The following is a 22,108-nucleotide window of genomic DNA, read 5'->3' on the forward strand; positions in this document are numbered from 1 at the left end:
GATATGCTGTCGAAAATATAAAAAAAGTATAAGATATGGAAACATCTTTAAAAAAAAAGAATATAAAGCACAAAAACATTAGAACAAAAAAAAATTATATATGTATGAGCCTAATTTCAAGGACGAGTACAAACCTAAATCCAAATCCAAAGACAACTTCAATGTCTTTTACAAGGCTAATTACAAATACAAAGGCAGACAAGAAAAAAAAACTAATAGAACTACTAATACTAATGACAAAGATAAAGACAAAGGCAACCCAAATAGCAATAGCAATATCACTATAAATATCCATATCATTGTTATTTCTCTTATTCTTATCAATAAAAATGATTTAAGGATATTTGTTTTGGGGTAAAAATGGTGTGTGTGTGTGTGTGCGTTTATATATTTTTTTTTTTAAAAAAAAATGAAGCCTTTCAGTCGGAACTGCCCAAGTTAACGGTAAAGCTACCTTCATAACATCTACCTTTTGTTATATTGAGATACTAAGAGAATCCACAGCCGTTTGTGTAAAATCACTGAATATGTAGATTTAGATAGAGAAACTAATTTTTTTATCCATTGTGGTTTGTGTAAATAAATGCTTTAAACACTTTTTTTTAAGCAATTGCGAGGTAGACTGGTTGTTCCTATTGGAACAGTTTAATAAGCAATAGCAATACTATCCTAAGAAAGAAAAAACAGATCGTTCGAGTTTATTTAAAAATTTTATATGGTGCGCCATTTTATCTCTAACTTTAGTTACTTCTCTACTGCTTATTTCAATTGGGTGCCCAATTGCCATCGACTAAAGTATGTGCGAGAGTCAGAGATTCAATTGTCCAACTCAATTGTGAACAGAACTATACTCCGAGTTAGCTGGGCAAGAGTAATTAATGAACTTGTTTAAAAAATATAGAAGGACCAAATGTAAGTCATGCGCAGATATATATTAATAACACCAAGAATATAAAATTCTAACAAACTTTGTATGCCTGTTTGTTTTATTGGTAAAAAGGCAATTGTTACATGTGTAATGTTAATGTTAATAGGTATGATGAGATGGCTAGAAATTTAATATTAAATATATATATATATATATATGAGCGTCTTTCTTTAGCCGTATATTGATCTTTACCTCTTTGTGTGTGTATAATAAAACATAAGGCACGGCCAAAAAAAGATGTATATTCTAATTATAATATGAATTGGTCAGTAAGACGAATAAAGCTGTAGCTTTGTCTATACGTCTTTAATAGTCTACTGCTATTGATATTAGTAATATTTTAGGTTTTGCTGAGGTTGTGCAGCTTTTGTTAATAGAGACCCCAAAAATAAATAAATAGGGGAGGGGGCACCCAGGCCAAGCACCCATCCTACTCTGAAAGCCAATTCGAGACTCTTTATATATATATATATTTGAATTTTATTATTAAAAAAAGACAATTGAACTTAACGTATCTGTAGGTGTCGAAGAGCAATACCTTTCTTTATGGTTTTTCTTGTTTCAATTGACGAATAGAATTTTAGAGAATATACAGACAACTTACTCACAAACATACTTGGTATTCAATTCCATTCTATTTCCTTGACCCAGCTTTCTATTTAGTTTTATTTTGTAATACCCAACATCAGCTAGTCCCCCCCTTTTTTTTCTTTTTTTTTCTTTTTTTTCTTTAAGATTCGTAGTCTTTGTCTCACTCGTTTTTACCCGTGATTGATTTCATTGATTTCATTGATTCATCGATTGATAGATAGATAGATAGTCAGTCCAGTCAGTCAATTAGTTGTAATACTTTTAATAAAAGAAATAAGTTGAGTAACACTATAAACCAAGTAAGTATGTTGGTCTTTATTATTGCTGTTACTGTTTTTCTTTCTGGCTTGGCTAATTTAATGGCTAAACTTGCTCTTTTACACAAAATAGCCAACCACTAATTAAATTATAAGATGTATTACTCTATTATTCTTTTTTCTTTTTTCTTTGGTGACCCAATTATTTTAAAAAAAAAAAAAGCCAAATTGATTTCCAAATATTCAAAAATAGATAGACAAGTTTGTGTGTTTTTAAAAAAATTGTGAGCGTTTAAAATAATATTAGGATTTTAAAGCTTGCAAATTTCTTTTATATTTATTTATTACAAAAAAAAATGGGACATAAAGTTACACGTTAGTTCTACTATAACAGCATATACAACAATACAGAGGGTGGGGTTCATATAGAACAAGGGTGAGGGTGAGGGGGGGAAGGTTGGTGGTAAGTAGTAGAGAGAGAGAGGCATGTACGTCATAAAGTACAACAAAGAAAATAGAAAAAGAATAATAAAAATGTTGTACTAGATGAGAAAAATAGATTGGTAGTTTTTAAGTATGTAAAAAGTAAAGTAAAAATAAAAACAATTAAAATAAAAAAAAAAAAGAGAAATGATACCAAAATGTTTTTCAAGAGATTGGATGGGCAAATTAGGGAGGGAACGGAGGGATTTGGATGGGTTGTTTCGGAAAAATAAGAGCAGAAGAATCGAAAAGTGGACGTTTGCGAGCGACACGAACAGGAACCAGGATTTCTTTTCATAATGTTCTTGAGTTTTCCGACTTCAGATGTTTCAAAGGGTAAGTTAGGTTTTTTTTTTCTTCTTTCGGCTTTTTTCTTCTTCTTCTTCTGTTTCGTTGAATTTGAGCAAGACCTTTAGGAAAAGGTACCGGGAAATGGGACCAGAAATCAAGAGAGAGAATAGAAGCAGAAAGAATATAGAAGGAGTGTGTGTGTGTGTGTTTTGGAAGTTGATTTTTTTTTGTTTTCTTTGTTGATGGTGGGGGGGAAATTGTCGGCAGAGTTTTGTTGATTTTTTTTTGAGGAAAAATTTTTTCTTGCTCTGTTTACAGATTGCCATCAACCTTTGCAACATGAACCAAAAGATCGATCACACGCGTTGAGTAACCAAATTCATTGTCGTACCACGAAATTAACTAGAGCAACAAAATATTAGTAAAGAACATTTAATTTTAATATAAAAGTATTACCTTTACGAAATGTGGATTGAGTGAGATACCCGCCTTTGCATCAAAGATGCTAGAGCGTGAGTCTCCAATGAAATCGGTTGACACCACTTCATCTTCTGTGTAGCCTAAAATGCCTTTGAGGGGACCATCTGAGGCCTCCTTAATTGCCGCCTTAATCTCATCGTACGATGCCGGCTATAGAATAGAAAAGATTAGAATATTAGAATTTTCAAGTGTATATATCATTCTTACCCTTTCGAGTCTGACCGTCAGATCAACCACAGACACATCTGGGTTGGGTACTCTGAAGGACATGCCCGTGAGCTTGCCGTTGAGATGTGGGATAACTTTGCCGACCGCCTTTGCTGCTCCGGTGGATGCCGGAATGATGTTTGCACCTGCGCCACGGCCTGCTCTCCAATCCTTGCCTGACGGACCATCGACTGTTTTCTGAGTCGCTGTTGTGGCGTGGACGGTTGTCATGAGACCTTCGACAATACCGAAGCTGTCGTCGATAACCTTGGCTAAGGGAGCCAGGCAGTTTGTAGTGCAGGATGCGTTGGAAATCACGTTCATACTGGGGTCGTACGCCTCGAGATTGACACCAACGACAAACATGGGAGCGTCTGCGGAGGGGGCAGAAATAATAACCTTCTTGGCACCGCCCTTGAGATGAGCGCCAGCCTTGTCGATTGTTGTAAAGACACCGGTCGATTCGACTACGTAGTCGGCCTGATGGGTCTTCCAGGGAATGGTAGACGGGTCGCGTTCAGCATAAACCGCAATGGAATGGCCGTTCACAACCAGTGCACCGTCTTTCGCCTCAACGGTGCCCTTGAAGCGTCCGTGAGTTGAATCATATTTGAACATGTAAACCTAAAACATGAAACATGAAATTTTTAGGGTTAGTAAAAAAAAATATAATATAATATAATATAATATAATAATTAGGCTTACCATGTACTCGAGATCAATAAAAGGATCATTGATAGCGACGACCTTGACGTTAGAGTTCTCAAGAGATGCGCGCAGAACAATACGACCGATGCGACCGAAACCGTTGATACCAGCGTTGATAGGCATGTTAGAAATTGAGTTGATTTGGTTTGAAATAGGATTAGAAATCTTTAGAGAGGAAATTTTTGAAAAAATGGGAATTTTTTTCAAAAAGGGTGGGGAAGGATAATTTTTTTTAAAAAAAGGTTGTAAATTCGTAAGATAAAAGCTTTTTCTTTTGGATGAAGAAAAAGCAGATAAAAGGTTTTTTTAGGGGTTGGGTTCGTAAAAGTTTTTTAGAAGGGGTCGTTAAAAAAAAGAGTTTTTTCTTGAGTTCGTTAAAAGAAGTAAGAAAAAAGAGACTTTTTGGGTCGTTAAAAAAAGTAGGGGTTCGTTAAATTTCGTTTAGAAAAAAGTTCGCTTGAGGGGGTAGTTCTTGATTGTTATCAAGAACAAGAGAGAGGTTGAGTGTACGGTTCAAAAGCAAGCCAGGTTGATGGAGTATTTATACAAATCGTTCGTTACACAGCTACTGGCAAAAGATGAGATGTTTGGTTGGAAGAATGGAAACTCTAATAAATTAATAAAATAATAATAACAGCAATAGCAATAGCAGTTGGCTTGTACTTCATTTGGGGGTTGTTTACCAGAATCACCTAAAAATATACAAAATAAAGTGGTGTGTTACTCTTTGAGATTATTATTATTTTCTTAGTTTCTTGTTCCCCTAAAATGGGCTGTCTTGTGTACTTGTACTCTATGGTTACAAAAATCTTGATAATATTTTTTTTTTGGTTTTCATCTATACACACACTACACATCTACACATCATCTCATTATCATCTCATACTGTACATTACATATTCATGCAGACATCTTTACACACAGACAATGGGCCAAAGAACAATAAGCAATAAACAGCGAACACTGGACAATGGATAAATAATAATTGATACTACGCACTAAATGCTGCATACTACACAGTGAATACCATACACATTACGACGCTTTTTAAATAATAAAATAGTAATAGGATCGCTATTACTATATATTTTTTTCTATTGTGTTCAAATTACTATGCATTCAAAATCATGCGGGCAGCTTTAACTTCCCACAAGGAATATGTGTATATCTCTAAAATAAAATAATAAAAATACAAATCTTAATGGGGATTTTTTTGGTTTTTGGTTTTGATTATTTTTTTTCCCTCCCTACCCTTTCCCTTTTACTCCTTCCCCTACATTACCCTGCCCTACCCTTCCCCAGGCATTTTTTTTTTCTGTTGCTTGGTTACCCTGCCCTGATCCAGGGCCAAGTTAGATGGCTAGAATACTTGCAAGAATATATATATATAACACTTCTTTTAAAATTATTACTATTACATTCATTTCATTTCATTGTTCAAGGATGTGTCTCTAGACAAAAAAATATAATACAAAATAAAATATGATATAATATGATATAATGTAATGTAATTTTTTTTGGAAGATGTACACATAAAAAAAAAGTTTATTGTGGTACGGTTTTAGTTCAGCCTATCGTGTGTTGCCGGATCACATCTAAAGATGTACATGTTACACGTGCAAAGCCAAAAGAGAGAAAAAAAGAAGAGCCAAGAAGTATTATTGTTATTATTTTTGGTTGTTATGATTATGTTGTTATGATTATGTTGTTGTGGAATTTTTGGCTATGGCCTCAAATGACGCTCAATGACACAATATCTATCCCCTTTATTCATATAGGAGTGAAAGGAAAAGAAAGAGAGGAGGATTGCGTATGGATAATATATTACATATTCTACTATTTATTATTATATTCTATAATGTGAATCTTGTGTATTTATTTAGCTTAGAACATGAAAGACAGACAGAGAAAGAGAGGGAAAAGAGATGCTTCATTACACTCAGTAACAGTAGTGCAAGGGCAAGGGTCATGCAGAGCCCTCACTTTTCTTTTCTTTTTCTTTCTTTTTCTGCGTTTATTTCTTGTATTTAGAACCAAGATATGTATAATAAGTTATAGTATAATATAAACGCAAGAAAGAAAGAAAGATTCTCCTTGAACACAGCCACTTCAATGCTGTAACACCAAGACCTTCAAAGAGAGGTACACGTCTTTGTCTATGTATGTCTTTGTATATCTATGTATATGTACGTATATACACCGTAAAATATTATAAATTTTTGTGTGTTACTACAACACAAAGGGCGGACTAGATATATATATTTCACTCTCAATAAAAAAAACACACGCACACAAAAAGTAACCCAAACCAGGCCCAAAAATAACAATAGCTTTTTTTGTACAAAAAAAAGAGGGTTTCAAGATATATCTTTTAGTTTTATCTTTCTTTTTTTTTATTTTTTATTTTTTACCCCTGAATAAATAAAAATAAATAAAAGAAAACCAACAGATTGCTATTGTCGTTATGTCGTTGTTGTTGCTATAGAAACATATTAAGTTTATATATATATATATATATTAAAAGCTTTTTCTTTTATGATTATGATATTTCACATTTGTCAATTAAATATTTGGCACTTACATATTTAATAAAATATAAAACATGGCTATTTTACTATCCAATAGCCAATAGCCAGAATATTTTACTTTTTCATTTCATTTCTTTTTTCTTTTTCTCTTTTTTATTATTATTATTAATAATAGTATGTTAAGGAACAAATTCGACACAGAATCACCATAAAAAGAAAATCTGACCCCAACACAATACATGTCCACCACAGCACAACACAACACGCCATTGAGAAAAGTATTGGTAGATTAACAAGGTTTTAGGTTTTTGTTTTAACTAACCAACAAACCAACCAACCAAAGAAAGTGAAAAGTAGAAGATCTGTCAAGATTAACACTAAGAGTGGGATGATGTATCAGATAAATACACTCCATTCATTTTAAAAAAAAAGTGATCCCATTCATTGGTTTTCATCTCAATTGATGCTTTGATTTTGTATTTTGTTGGTTAGACTTGAAACAAAAAAAAACATATACCCAGAAAGAGAGAGAGAGAGAGAGAAAACAGTTTGTTTCATATTTTTTTATATGTATTCTGGTTGAAATAATATATATTTAACTAGCACACTCACTCACGCGGTTAAATTATGCCCGTGATAAGCTGTACATCTAGAAAGAAAGAGGGAAAGAAGGAGAGATTACATGTATAGCACAAATAACCAATGTAGGCCAAATTAATAATACTAATAAAAGTACTGTGTGTGGTTTGTTCAGGTGCGCTAATTGTGCCAGGTCCACAAAGTGTATATATATATATATGTGTGTGTGTAAAGTTTTATTCTTACAAACTAACTGGATTTTGAGAACAATAGAAAAAATAAAATAAAGAGAAAGTAAAAAGAGAATCCTGAAGGTGGGGCCACTTTCTGAATTGAATGAATAGATGTGTGTAATTATATGGTTGGTTGGTTGGTTGGATTGACGAAGAAATTAATAAGAAAAAAAAACATGAGATACAGAGAGATTGTTTCAATTTCTTTGCCTACCATATTATTTCATTTCATTTTGGTTGGTCATTTGCCAATAAGCCTTATTTATCGACTACTCATACTAATCTATCTATGTACTTCTTGTATATACCATTATATTCAAAAACAAAGGCAAAAGGAAATGATTCGTTTTGAAATACATATATAAAAAATTATAGATATGTATAGATATATGTTATTTTAATAATATTTTTTTTGTTACTTTGGTCTTACAAACAAAAAAAGAAAGTTTAATCTGTAAATGAAAAATACAAAAGTATATGTATTTGAAATAAACCTCGGGATCGTACGTTGTCACTTGTTTACAGGTCCAAAAAAAATATAATAGTAATAAAAAAAAGTGAATTCTATTTTATGAGGATCGCTTTTTTTTTGGAAGACAGCAGTATATGAATGTTAAATAAATAAATCATCTGTGTACACTCACATGATGATATCAACAAATAGAAAATGAATGTTAACCGACCAGTTAACCAGTTAACCAGTTAACCAAGCAACCAAGCAACCAATTAACTAAATAACTAAGTAACATGGCAACTAAATAGCTGAATACCTTGGTAACAAATAGTCAAATAACCAAGCAACCAATTAACTAAGTAACTTAGTAACAAGTAGTCAAATAACCTAGCAACTAATTAAATGCGTATATGTATACATGGTATTAATTCTGTTGTTGTTGTTGTCATGTTTTTATACTATCACTTGACAAACTTTCTTTTTGGAATCAAATAGCAAAGTAAAATTATATATAGCTGATGGTTTCATTCACATAAAAAGAAAGAAAAACACAGAGATAGTTATAGAGAATAAGATTTAGAAAGATCATTGATCAAAACAAGTGAAACCAAAAGAAACATTTACAAGGATGTTCTTCATCCGTCCACAGCAAAGAAAAGCTTACCCGACTCTTATTTTTATTAAGCCTGGAACTCAACAAGTATTTACTTTATTTCATTTTACTTTATTTCATTTTATTTATTGTACAGAAAATAAAAGTCGAAGCACAAACACACACATAGTCATTTTGGAGAACAACAATAAACAAATAAATAAAGAGATATAAAGAAGAAATATAGTCTATGGCCTATGTTGTATGGTATGGCCGTGTGAAGTGTGTAAACAAAGTTAAAAGTAATACCAAACAATAGGTAATCACGAGTAGATCATATATGATAAACAATGCAAACATATATATACACACACACACACACACACAGAAGTATAATTGTCGTTGTTGTTGTTTAACGAGTCTTTTATGGTATTGTCAGCGTAGATTTGCTCAAAGGAAAACGTTTCAAAAAGCAACCAAAATTCCAATACATAAACTTGATATCAAAAATATTATATTTATCATAATATATAAATTGAATTGAATTGAATTGGATTGAGTTTAACGATCATACCCTTTTTCCTTTGGTTTCAATTACTTTATCATCTTTGCTTTTGTGACATAAGAATGGCATGTTTGATCTTTGACAAAAAAAAAAGTAAAAAAGAATATCATATCAATTCTATCAATAAATCGATAGAAAAGCAAATAGCATTGATTTTTCTCTCTCAAAATGAAGTATTTTTGTTTTATCTTTTGTATGAACTATATATTGAATTATAGATATCATATAAGCAATTGCTTGGCTGTATTTGCTTGTCTGTTCGTTTGGTGATTTTATTTTTTAATTATTAAGTAATAATGATAATGATACTAACTGACTGACTAACTGACTGAATGACTGGATTACTGGCTGGCTTATTCCCTAAGTAATCGATTGAGCGAGTGATTGAATGAATGAATGATTGATTGACTGATTGGCAATTATGTTATGATGAGAGCATTTATTGTGTTCAATGAGTACAAGTACAAGTACAAGCACAATTTTTTCTTACTATTCATTTATTCATTACATCAAATGAAATACTCACCCAAACACATATTTATATAATAGTAATAATAATACTTCTGGTACAATGATATCATTGGAGAACACTTATATAAATATATACTTGCATATATAGAATAACTGATAGGAATATTAAGCAATGAGCTCACTTGTAAAAGGACATTAGAAACACCTTCCTTTTACACACATTCATAGGAGTATATACATGTATAGTCAGGTATATTAAACTTCACTCAAATGATTAAAAAGAAAGAAAAACAGAAAAGGATATTTGTTTCACGCCAATGTTACTTCAAGATATGTATGATACAAGAAACTTCACAACACCAAACAACAACAATAAGAACTTCAATCTGGTGTACAACCCATGACTAATAGATATATACATGCATATAAATAATAATAATAATAATAATAGTGAGAACACCATAGAAAGTGTGTTTAACCTCTGACTGACGGAGTAGGAATTGGCATGCCTATTTTGTCCTTTTTTTGAAAAATAAATTAAAAGAAAAGAGAGAGAGAGAAAAAGTGTGTGCGCGTTATTGTGTGTGTCTGTGTGTGTGTCTGTGTGTGTGTTTGAAGTAAGAGACTGAGAGAGAGGGAGTGAAGGACTACTCATTGATCATGTATACATTACTAAGTGGACTTTACAATTACGTCACAAGCAAAGAAGAGTATTATGTTCTCATCATTGGTCTTGACAATGCAGGAAAGACGGTACACATTACACACACTGCACTACATACATACATTCTCGCTTTTTCTTTCTTTTTGCCTTTTTTATCTTTCTTTCTTTTTTTTTTCACTTTAGCTTTAGCATTATTATTTTTGGAATGAATGAATGAATGAATAAATGAAATACATTATTGAATGACATTAGACTTTACAAAACTCATCTTCTACATCATGTTTCTACCCGAGTTTTATAGACCTTGTTAGAACGCATAAAATCTGTCTTTATGGGTGTACCCGGACTAGCACCTGAGAAGATTGCACCCACAGTGGGACTCAACAGTGCGTAATAAACATAATAAACATAACACACATAATAAACATAACAGAATATATTTGTACACATTTTTATTGTTTTTATTTTTCTTTTTCTTTTCTTTTTGCATGGTCCTTTTATTCAGTGGTTTTGTAACAATTATCAATTTCATCTCATCATCTCAATCAAAGTTGGTAGAGTCGACATCAAGTCAGCCAGGATTAACTTTTGGGATCTGGGTGGTCAACGTGATCTGCACTCAATTTGGGAAAGATATTACACTGAGTGTCATGCTATTGTTTTTGTGGTTGATTCTACTGACAAGAAAAGGCTAGAAGAGTGCAAGGACACCTTTGGTAAGTTAATTTTATAATATTTTTCATTTTTTTTTCTATTATATATATATATATATATATATATATATAAGAAGAGGGAAGAATAGACAAAAAAAAAGTCTAATTAATTAAGTAATTAATTATTATTATTTTGGTTTTTGTAGAGAAAATGATCACAAACGATCGTGTGGAGGGTGTACCAATTCTAATGTTGGCCAATAAGCAAGACCTGTCTGGTGCACTGCGAGTGGAAGAAATCAAAGAAGTATTCAACAAAATTGCAGTTAAGCTTGGAGCCAGAGATTCGAGAGTTTTGCCTATTAGTGCATTAGAAGGGTAAAATAAGAAATGTCAAAGAAATAGTCTTTATGTAATGTATATTAGAACTCAAATTCTTATTTTATTTTGATAGAAATGGTGTCAAGGATGCTATTGACTGGCTTGTGGTTCGGTTGCAACGTAACAAACTTAGTAGACCTCCTGTTCACCGTTGAGTATAAGAGATTGAATGAAAGGAAAGAAATATATTCTTTATTACTGTTATTACTGTTATTACTGTTATTATCGTTATCATTAAAGATCCTGAAACAAAGATGTCCCCATCAATCAACCTATTTCACTTAACTTTATTGTAATATATTTTGTAAAAAAAAATAGGTATTTCAAAAACTTACAAAATATAGAATTCATACCCTGTCACTGTTTGAGAATATGATATACATAAACTTGTAATATTTGTACTCTCACTGTAACTGTTAGATTGACAATAAATCATTGAAATAAATAAATTATAATATCAAAATACTTTATTTGGAATATAATAAACCATCTTTTTAACGTGTATGATAATATATATATATATATATATGGGCTTAAGATTAATATACATGTGGATTTTATATTTTCTACAATATACTATATTGTAAATAATATGGTTGGAAATAACACTAGAATAATCTAGATATTATATATGTAAGTGTGTGTGTTTGTTTGTTAAAGAAAGTTGTCTTTGTGTATAGAAAAAAGTCAAAACAGTATGTTCTTTTCATAAAACATATTTTGTATCAAGTATGGTTTAACATTAAAAACTAGTAGAAGTTGGAATCTCATTTTCTTAATTTCATATTTTACTTTTGGTAAGAAAAATTTCAGGCTTGGTTATTGAGTTTACCTTTTCTAAGTGGTAAGTCTGGCTTGCATAATACCTAATAACAACAATATAGACACACACACATATATATATAATATAGATTGAAATTATACATGACAAAAATATGTTCTTGATGATAAATGGGTATAAATTAGTTATCTGGTCAGTTAGGTTAAAACGTTCTGGTTAAAACGGTATGATATACAAACTACAAACGAGTGAAGTAAAAGCCTAATGGTCCAGAACCAATTACATAATTATTAATATATCTGATAGGGTAAATATTCTAAGAATTTAATACATATACACAAAGCAACCGTATTTTTATACTAACTCATTGTCAATCAATAATTAACTAACAGACATATTAAATCCAAATTCCAAATATCTTATAAACAATCATAGCTTTCTTCTTTAAACATAAAGCATTTTCCTATTACCTATTATCTCTTTTCAAATACTCACCCTACATTAATTAACAATAATATGATTCATTCCGGATCGCAGAATTTGTATTTTACTCTAATTGTGGTATGTATACCTCAGTAAATAATGGGGTTTTTCCAATAATTGATAATTTGGTTTTATTAATATCATAGCTATTTGTTCTTATCTAGATATTTAAAGATGTTTATGTTTTATATATGGTCAAGTACAAATATAACAAAACAACACTATATCGGAAATGATATTTATTTATTGAGAAATTGATTAAATGAAAATATTTAGTCAATACTTCCTACAAGACAAATCAGAAAAGTTCATCGGTATTCTACGCATTGTTTTTGTGACCATAAACTTGTTGTAATAAAATAAAATGAAATGAAAAAGCTACAATTCTCCCACAATTAATACACATAATATCTGGTAGTATTATCTGTTCTTTAGTCGCCTTCAATTGTAAAAGATTGAAAATATAAAATATCTCTTAAAAAAATAAGTATGCTCAGCTTTGACTTGTGACACCAAAGAAGTATATAAGCTTGCTTTAATGCACTGTTGGTTTTTACTCAGTAAAAAGGGATGTCTTTATAAATGTATAATTTTATTTTATTTTATTCCTTTATTTACAAAACTTTTATTTTGGACTCTTTCGCAATTTCTAGCTCCTAGAACTTTCTTTTATCTGGCTAAACAATTGATTTCAATAAATTTATTAAAGATAGAATTTCAGTCTGATTTTGTTATGTGTTTTTTTTTTCAATCATATTTGTTGTTTAGTTTGTTTTAACAAGTCTATATATAATCATTCTTTTGTCTAGATTAATATATGTATTTTTTTTTGTATTTAAGAGTAAAAAGTAATCAAGTATCAGATATTTGATAAAGTCCTTGTGAGAATCGAACTCACCCTCTTTTCCAATCAAGATCAGAAAAAAGGCACCAGTCATGTCAACCAAAAAGGTTAACTAGACAAGGACCTAAATATATGTATATACATAAGAATTCCAAAGGTATTGAAGGTGTTCCGAAGAACAAATTCAAAGACAAGGGCTTAATCTTCAGTGATAAATGATTACAGGATCATTTTACACCTTCGACACCCCGTCGATTTCATATAGTCTGTATGCGATTTTTTCCTTCCCAGTATTAACATTACATGTGACCCGATCAATCAAGACCAAAGTCAGCTAGTATAGTACTAGGCCCGAGAGCCAGGGTGTACAATTTGTACGCGGGAAGTATATTTTAGCATTGTCTAAAACCCAGAGATGCGACTTAAAGACGTTCGGTCACATCCTGACAAGCGTGACTTTGTAGCACTGGCCAAATCGACCGACTACAACGTTGCAGAGGCTTGAAGAAGAGAAAAATACTTGCGTACTTTACTTCTTGGTTTGTACAATACTAGTACCATCAGTAAAAAGAAAATGACCTGACATCACGACGGTCTACGGCCGAACTCTGGTCCAACCTTTATGGTAAGGTTTGGTCCACCCCAGACATAAGTCTCTCGCACGGGCTGAGTGGCTTGAAAAAGAATGTCACAACAGCATACTCCATAGCTTTTGCTGCTGCGCTCACCAAACTTGTCTGTTCTTCTTTCATCGCCCAACCTCAGATCTAGAATAGATGCCAAAGTTGCGGAAGAGCACTCCACGGCCTCACACGCAAGGGATGAGAAGGCTTCGATGGAAGGTTTCGGGCTAGTTCGTCTGCGGTGAACAGCGTTACTCCCAAGCCATGTCCACCCGCTGCCGATGCAGGGGGTTGGCCAAATGGGTGGTGGTATTTCATTGGCGCCTCTAGAAAGAAGCTCCCACCTAAAGACGCGCCCGAAGGCTCCCGTCTGTGACTACACCCCACTTGGCCGCGTCTATGTTTGACTTTGATATGTGGAGACTGGAGCCGAATCGGACAAGTTTGGTTTTTCTTTACTGAACGCTGAGAGGCCCATACCCCCTAGTTGGTTTGGTTGAGACCAGCTTTGGTGTAAACACCTCCGCTTCTGTCTCCAAGAGGCTTACATCAATCTCCCCCATTAGACCGAAATCTAACAGAAAAGACTGAATATGGTAATTGTATACCATGTGTAGGTGCATGCGCTTTTGGAATGTACATAACATAAAATGAATAAAGAAAATAAGTATAAGAAATAAAGCATGGGCAGGAATGTAACATTAATGTACTTACAATCTCTATGACCACAGAGCGTGTACGCATCACACTACGAATCAAGCATTCATACACTACTATTATAAATAATAGCAGAAAAAAACAGCCTCAAGATAAATCTCATGGGTTTCTTAAACAGTATAAACCTTGTAAAAAGAAGAAGAAGAATGAAAAATGAAAAAAAAAGAGTTAATGTAAAGTCAATGTTTTGGTAAAGCATTAAGTAATGCATAATGAGTAATGGTGTTGCTTGAGTAAATTGGTTTTTTTATAACAAAAAAAACGCGTTTTACACGTAATGCTGTGTATAAAGAAGTGGTACTTACTTGATTGTTCCTAACAGTGGTGCTTAGAGGAACAAGAGAAAAAACTAGACAGCAAGTTCTTCAGTACATATTTATCTCTTTTTCTCTCTATCTCTCTCCCTATAAAAAAATTAAGGGGTCATTGGCGTTATTTGTTATTTGTTATCAAAATAATACTATATCCATATTTGGTTAAGTCTAAATTCTTACACATAGAAATTCCTTGACTTTCATATGCCAAATAGTTTTTGTATTGAAGACCTCTTGATATTATCACTTTGCAGCCTATACTAATAGTAGATATGTTTTATAATATAGTTGCTTAAAGACATACAACCACCAAGTTGCTTTAAAGAAGCTTTGTAACCCATGGTAAGTTGTGTGTATGGGTGTGTGTGTATGCGTGTGGCTGTGTAATAAGATTTACATGATTAAAGCATGCATATGTTTTTATCTTTAAAATAAAAAAAAACAAATAAAAAACCAAGCATTCTACAGCTATTATTTTTAATTAATCAAAGTATGTCTTATATTATAATAAAAAAGTATTGAATATCACATTTTGATAGATGAAAGCCCTGAGATAATAGAGTAAAGAAAAGGCAGAGATAGAGGCAAAGCTCAGTATAGCTTGGAGTGGACAGACTAAAAAAAGCAAAAAAAAAAGAAGTTTGAATGAGTCTGGCAGACTATTCTTCTTCTATTTACAATTTGATTGAGAATATTATGTTTTTTATTAGGGAGGTGTGTAATAGAATAAAAGGCATAAAAAATTCTCTAATAAAATATTCTTTGTTAGATGGAAGAAATATAAGCACTCAATCTTATCCAATGTGGATTTAAACCAATTCTAAACTTTTTTTTTCTATAGAAAAAAGTGTGGACAGCCGTAAATTAATCTGATTGGCCACATTTCTTTTGAACCTTTCTTTCTTTGACCTTTTCAGTTTGTTCACAACATGATAATAGAGAATACGCCAAGTGGTCCTGAGAATTGTACACTTTAGACTTGGGATAAGTTACTAAATTTGCAAAAATAAAATAAAATAAAAAAGATCAGATTTTGACATTGGTTTTCCTTTTAAAATTATTCATATTTCAATTCAGAGAATATATACTTCTAAAAATTAACCTTATCTTACAAGTTCCTCAAGATATATTCATATATTATTTTGAAATATTTATTATTTTAAAAGGACTATATATATATATATATATAAGCTTTCATGCACGAGTTTGCTTAGTTAAGGTAGATAAACTTGGGTAAAGAGATTGAGGTAGGTTTACTCTTTATTTGATAGAATTTAGATATAATGCTGGTCATTGGTATGAGTCAATAAAGTACAGTACTTTATAAATGTCTTCAAATGAAGATTTGTTAATATATATACACATAATATATTATTAATGATTATTAATTCTGGGATTACTAGAACTCTAGAAGCTATCCATAAATACATCTTTTATATCAAAGGTTTCAATATATAGTATTTCCATTTGGTTGTTTCGTTTTAAGTTTCATATATCATGCCAAATGCCAAGTGTCAATTGCCCAAAAAAAGGAGAGAATTTTAAATCTCTTATTCTTTTGGGGTTTTCAGAATCAAATCAAAATCGTTTTGAATCTCTAAATATCCAGAACTCTCTAGCCTCTCCGTCACCTCATTTACAATATTGGACATGTATGTGTTTAGGCCCCTTTGTGACAAATCGTCTAAGCCATAGTATGTTGGATTCTGCTGAAGGCGACGGTAGAAATATGTCCAGGTAATGTAATCCAACGCATCTTGCTTTGTTTTAATTGTCTTGTCCATAATCTCGGCATGGATGTAGTCATCCATAGACTTGTGTAGATTCGATTCGACAGGGTACGGCTCATACAAAAACTTTTTGAAAAAGTTCTTTTTGCTGTCTTGTACAAACACACGAGTAATGCCGGTGTTGTCAAACTGGGGACGACCCGCACGACCCATCATCTGTAGAACATGTGTAATAGGATAGTCTACATAGCGACCAGATTTGTAGTTGTAAAACTCTGTGCCCTTAATTATCACCAGATGGGCTGGAAGATTGATACCCCATGCAAGTGTACTGGTGCCAATCAAGATCTGGATCTTAAGGTTCAGGAACAGCTCTTCAACAATTCTTCGGTCATTGTCGGTCAAACTCGAGTGATGAATTGCGATACCAAACGCAAGAGACATTTTCAATGCTTCGTCATCGACCTGGTTTAATATCATTTCCATTTCCATATCATCCGTGCGAAGCCACTGGCGAGGATTGTCTTCCATTCCACAATAAGCAATCAGATCCTGCGCTGTAAGGCATGTCTGCTGACGTGAAGACACAAACACGATGACAGGTTGGGTAGGGGAATGGGTCTTAATGGCCGCATATATCGGCTTGTTCATCGTTGCCATACGAGGACAATAAAGCTTTCCTGGGAACCCGTCAACATAGATCTCTAAAGGAACTGGGCGAACAGAGTGACCAAAGTTGAACAGTCCAGACTTTTTGACACCAAGCCAGTCGGCCAAATCCTGAGCGTTTGCCAAAGGGGTGGACAATCCAACAAGGCGAATCTTTTTATCGAATTTGGACCCCATGTAATTCATCCTTGACACAATCACTTCCAGAATCGGGCCACCGCTCTCACCGCCAAGTAAGTGTATCTCATCAATAATCACACACGATACTTTGTTAATACAACTACGGCTGCGTTGGTTACGGCTGACACTATCCCACTTCTCTGGTGTTGTGACGATAATATCAGCAGATTCGATGATCTTCACATCCCGGTTCACATCACCCGTCAACTCCACAAGTCTTTTGTTCATTGGACCCATCAGACGCTTATTCCAATCTTGGGCTTTTTCAGTAACCAAAGATTTCATAGGTGCAATGTACAACACTTTAGAGCCTGGGTGTTGCCCAAGTGCTCGCCTATATATATTTGAATTAAATTGAGTTGATTAGTATAATTAATAACATTTAATAAAAATAAAAATAAAAATAAAAATTGAAGATTTCATGTTTCTTTTGCTTTCTACTTTTTCCCTCTCTCTCTCTATATTTTTTGTTTTGTTATTTCATTCTCTCTTTTACATACCACATCGCAAGTTCAGCAGCAACGGTTTTACCCGAACCAGTAGGTGCACCGATCAATGCATTGTTGTCTGTATTATAGAGAGTGTGGAATATCTGAGTTTGAACTGGATTAAAGTGTGTAAACTTCTGGGCACAGATGGCTTCCAGCACGTCATTTCGCAAGGCAGTAACAGGAAGTGGGCGCAGATCTAGCAGCTCTGTCGGGGGTGGATAAAGCTGAGGTAAAACCAGGTTTTCGAATGAGACCGGCAGGACGGTTTCGGCTCCAAGCCAGCGATCAGACGTGGCACGAATATAGATTTCGCTTGGTAATGGCTCAACAATAGGCACCGTGAACACAATCTTCATAGTTTCGCCCAATTGTTTGCGGTGTAGAATAAAGTATTCTGAGTAATAGATTTCCACACTATCTGAATCTTCTGCCCAGATCCACCATGGTTCCGAGCTACCGTGCAGGCGCTCATTCCAGACAAAATCAGGAGTTATGGTAAGCTCCACATTCAGTACATTGCGAGTGATTGGAAATATCTTGGCGTCGAGCATCAGCATTGGGAACTGGTCAACACATCTAGAGATCGTCAGGCCCATCCGTGGGTGGCGAATAAGATCCCCAAGCTCGGTCGGTTCCATGTCTCTCATTTCTTCGATTGATATGTCGTAAGATCTGTCCTCTAGTTTCTGCATGACATCTTTGGGAAGTCCCATTTGTTGCAGTGGGTGTTGGAAAGTCCACAGGCGTTTTTCGATACTCTTGTTGATAGCCAGAACTATAGAGCTTGTGGGTCCCCAGTTTCGGTTCAAGGCAATCTCAAACAGGGCGCGGGCAATACGGCCTGCGTTCTGGGCAACATAGCCGCAATCAGACACGAGCGCAAAATCGTCGATGTAGGCATTTGATATGTACGTCTGAAGAAGAATATTGACTTTTCCAGGAGTTGATTCAGTACCACCCTAATGAATCAATTAATATATATAAAGTATATTTGATTAGACGTGTGAAGTCCTTTTCTTCTTCTTCTCGTAGCTATCATATTATATATATATAACATATTTGAAGAAGAAGAAGAGAAATCAACTTACTCGAATATCACATGCACAAGCCTTTTCTAAAAGACCCTTGAGTTCTTTATGTTCTGATTCGCGTGATCGTATATTGTCAAACTCTGAACTCATGCTCATCATTGACAGAACATCAGCTTCTGTCATACGTGGCTTCATAAGACCATTAAAGATCTCGATACTGGTGTGTTTGATATAAAAATTTGATGAGATGCGGCCAAGAACTGTTGGAGTCAGGTAGCCGGTAGTTTCGTCAAAGATAATCATTTGACATCTGGCTAATTTTCTAGCAGCGTCTACGATAATTTCGTGTCGTTTACTGCCCAAAAGCGGATCCTTTGCTGGTTCCGAGTGATCCATACCATAAACCATCGGATTCTTTTTCATTCTCACATAGAGGTAAGTGTAGCTTAGCCATGTCACAGCCTCACTGAGGTTTGTAACGGTACCTAGTGAAATTTCTGCATTAAGATTGTCGACAATATTTTCGATAAACCTAAAAGAGAGAGAAAATATTGAGTGATACAATTACAATTATTGTTTAAGAAAAAGGCTTTATATCTTATTTTGTTCCTTACTTTGATTCAATTGGATGTTGTTGGGTGATTGCTGAGACATAGTGGGATATTTTGTCATGGGTTGTCAGGATATAACCAACACCATGAGTTTCATACTACATGTTCATGAATATTTAAAGAAATTCGTATGTAAGTGTATTAGATGGTTTTAGTTTTGTGATTTTGAGAGCAAAAGGTAAAGACTTTTTTTTTTTACCTGTGGACGACCAGCACGACCAAAGATCTGGAGCACATCAAGAATAGACAAGTCTACAAAGCTACCCTTTTGTGAATCGTACACTTGGGTTCCTTTGATAACAACAGCATAAGCTGGCAAATTGACACCCCATGCCAAGGTTGCAGTACAGCAGAGCACCTTTATATATATATATATATATTATAACATAAATTTGCAATATTAGATTTTACACATGCATATAAAAAAGTTACTTTCACAAACCTTTAAGCAACCATCGGCAAACATTCGTTCAGTTAATGATCGATCAGATCGAAGCATACCAGCATGATGTATACCAAAGCCATAAGGAAATAATTCTTTCATTTCCTTGTTTCTAGATTTTGCTATATCTCTTCTGTGACCAACAAACTTGGGTTCGGCCGAACAATCAAAGTAATCTGAAATCCGAAGATAAGAGTTTGTTTTGTTTTTTTTTATAAAAAAAAGAACAGTTTAGTTTAAATTTGTATTGTACATTAATTCCTTCATTCGTCCCTTGTCTATTTATTTTCTTATGGTATTACCTCCGAGACTTTCATTTAGAACTTCTTCTTTTAGCATTTGAGCAGTCTTGACTGTTTCTTTTCGGGCATGAACAAACACCATAACTTGATGACCTTCCCGCACAAGGTCGGAAACCTTGTCAAAGCAAGCACGATTCATACGCTCGTTGGACGGAACCGAGTTGGCTTTTCCTTTGATACCCAGGAAATGTTGCTCGAGAGGAACTGGACGGAATCCGCCATCAAAGAAGAACAAACCTTGGTAAGGGTTGACTCTGTTGGTTAAGAAAAAAAAGCAACAGATAAAAGTGTGTAAGTCAAAACTCAATGTAGAAGAAGAAAAAAAATATTCTCATGTGCGTATACGTATGTATTTACATAGTATATGCGTGTGTGTTTTACCTAAGGAATGCTGCCACATCAAGGTAATTGGGAAGAGTAGCAGAGAGACCAACAATACGAATGAGTGATTGACTTGATTCAACCTAAGAGGTATTTGTATAGATGATTGTTAAACATAAGTAATTGAGCTTATATATAAATCTCTATATTCTATATTATTTTTTCTTTACCTGCCGTAATGTTCTGGCAATAATACTCTCAATAACAGCACCACGATCTTCATTAAGAAGATGGACTTCATCAATAATAAGAAGTTTTACTTTCTAAATAAGGGCACCATATAAAGACTGTCAGTTTTCTTTTTCTTCTTCTTTTCAAAGTAAAGTCATAGCAGCAGTAGTGGTAGTATTTCAACTTGCCTGTGCTAATTCGACATCGCCTGTACCCTTTCTAGTGATTACATCCCATTTCTCAGGTGTGGTTACGATAAATTGGGTGGCCATAATCTCTGCCTTTGTTAATTGCATATCACCCGTCAATTCCCTGACACTAACACCAAGGAACTTGAGTCGTTTTCCCATCTTTTCTACAATTTCAGCCGCAAGAGCCTTCATAGGTGCCACATATACAATCTTAAAGTCATTCTTAGCGATTGTGAAATCAATTTCGGTAGAGCCTTTTTGTGGAGGTGTAGAGCAGTATTGGTACAGACACCTGAGTACAGTAAGCATTGCAACATCTGTTTTACCCTAAAACGCAAAGAATTTTTGATTTTTTTTTAAAAAAAATGAATGTTTAATATCTTTTCTTTTGATTTTTTTTTGACTTACCGCACCAGTAGGCGCACAGACCAACATGTTTTCGTTTGTTTCATAAGCAATAGGGTATACAATAGATTGAATTCTGTTGAGAGTTTCGTAGGCCTGCACACACACACACAAATAAATACGGTTATAAGCGGTGGTTTCACTAATTTATTTAACTTCATTTGATTTAAATATACACAGTACCTTGAAAGCTCCTCTAGCCAAGCTATCCAATTCTTCAATTTTAATACGACGTTCGCCTGCTCGTATAGGTGCCTGCGTGGGTACTGGAATGATGGTTTCTTCGTAATCATTGAATTCTTCTTTAACTGTACCAGCAGGAAGAGCATAACGTGTTCCAAATAGTGAAAGCATGGAACCCGACTTTGCAGACTGATAAACATGTGGATATGTTTCTTCTGCCTTTGTCTGGTAAATGATATATTATTGTTATTGTTATATTAGTTATTTTCTTATATTTTATTTAATATATTTAATAACTCTGTAGTGTCCAGTACATGGTATGTAAAGTCTATATTGTATGTATGAATTTATGCAAGTCTGTGTTTTTTTTTACCTTGTAATTTGAGCTAAATAAAGGTGCCTGACTAGCTTCAATTAATGCATTTTCTCTGGCTTGTCTAAGATCCTGAGAATCAAAGCCAAGGATGTCCATTGAAACGGCATTTTTGTCCTCT

General features: G+C 33.6%; 5 protein-coding genes across 5 annotated transcripts; 2 read left to right on the plus strand and 3 right to left on the minus strand.

Annotated features, from left to right (window-relative positions):
* Positions 1-100: 100 nt before the first annotated feature.
* PHYBLDRAFT_164079 (hypothetical protein) lies at positions 101-892 on the plus strand (the record flags this gene model as incomplete). The annotated part of the gene is made up of 3 exons (XM_018434929.1): positions 101-354; positions 416-529; positions 745-892. The coding sequence occupies 3 exons, from the start codon at positions 101-103 to the stop codon at positions 890-892; spliced, it is 516 nt and encodes a 171-aa protein (XP_018297027.1).
* Positions 893-2,038: 1,146 nt separating this feature from the next.
* Positions 2,039-4,447, minus strand: PHYBLDRAFT_76956 (hypothetical protein). Its single transcript, XM_018443205.1, has 4 exons — positions 3,943-4,447; positions 3,238-3,861; positions 3,007-3,180; positions 2,039-2,952 (listed from the first exon to the last, which is right to left on the minus strand). The coding sequence occupies exons 1-4, from the start codon at positions 4,066-4,068 to the stop codon at positions 2,863-2,865; spliced, it is 1,014 nt and encodes a 337-aa protein (XP_018297028.1). The 5' UTR covers positions 4,069-4,447; the 3' UTR covers positions 2,039-2,862.
* Positions 4,448-10,027: 5,580 nt separating this feature from the next.
* Positions 10,028-11,220, plus strand: PHYBLDRAFT_107947 (hypothetical protein; the record flags this gene model as incomplete). Its single annotated transcript, XM_018428022.1, has 5 exons — positions 10,028-10,120; positions 10,333-10,417; positions 10,583-10,747; positions 10,891-11,062; positions 11,139-11,220. The coding sequence occupies 5 exons, from the start codon at positions 10,028-10,030 to the stop codon at positions 11,218-11,220; spliced, it is 597 nt and encodes a 198-aa protein (XP_018297029.1).
* Positions 11,221-13,758: 2,538 nt separating this feature from the next.
* Positions 13,759-15,168, minus strand: PHYBLDRAFT_164082 (hypothetical protein; the record flags this gene model as incomplete). Its single annotated transcript, XM_018434930.1, has 5 exons — positions 13,759-14,140; positions 14,256-14,422; positions 14,511-14,566; positions 15,008-15,082; positions 15,132-15,168. The coding sequence occupies 5 exons, from the start codon at positions 15,166-15,168 to the stop codon at positions 13,759-13,761; spliced, it is 717 nt and encodes a 238-aa protein (XP_018297030.1).
* A 1,209-nt stretch (positions 15,169-16,377) lies between these two features.
* On the minus strand, positions 16,378-22,086 carry PHYBLDRAFT_154493 (hypothetical protein; the record flags this gene model as incomplete). Its single annotated transcript, XM_018433330.1, has 13 exons — positions 16,378-17,740; positions 17,907-18,856; positions 18,986-19,460; positions 19,543-19,637; positions 19,739-19,897; positions 19,982-20,157; positions 20,284-20,537; positions 20,665-20,747; positions 20,835-20,927; positions 21,024-21,353; positions 21,435-21,527; positions 21,615-21,839; positions 21,988-22,086. 13 exons carry the CDS (start codon positions 22,084-22,086, stop codon positions 16,378-16,380), a joined length of 4,395 nt encoding a protein of 1,464 aa, XP_018297031.1.
* Between the last annotated feature and the right edge of the window lie 22 nt (positions 22,087-22,108).

This window comes from Phycomyces blakesleeanus, assembly GCF_001638985.1.
Source record: "Phycomyces blakesleeanus NRRL 1555(-) unplaced genomic scaffold PHYBLscaffold_3, whole genome shotgun sequence".
NCBI lineage: Eukaryota > Fungi > Mucoromycota > Mucoromycetes > Mucorales > Phycomycetaceae > Phycomyces > Phycomyces blakesleeanus.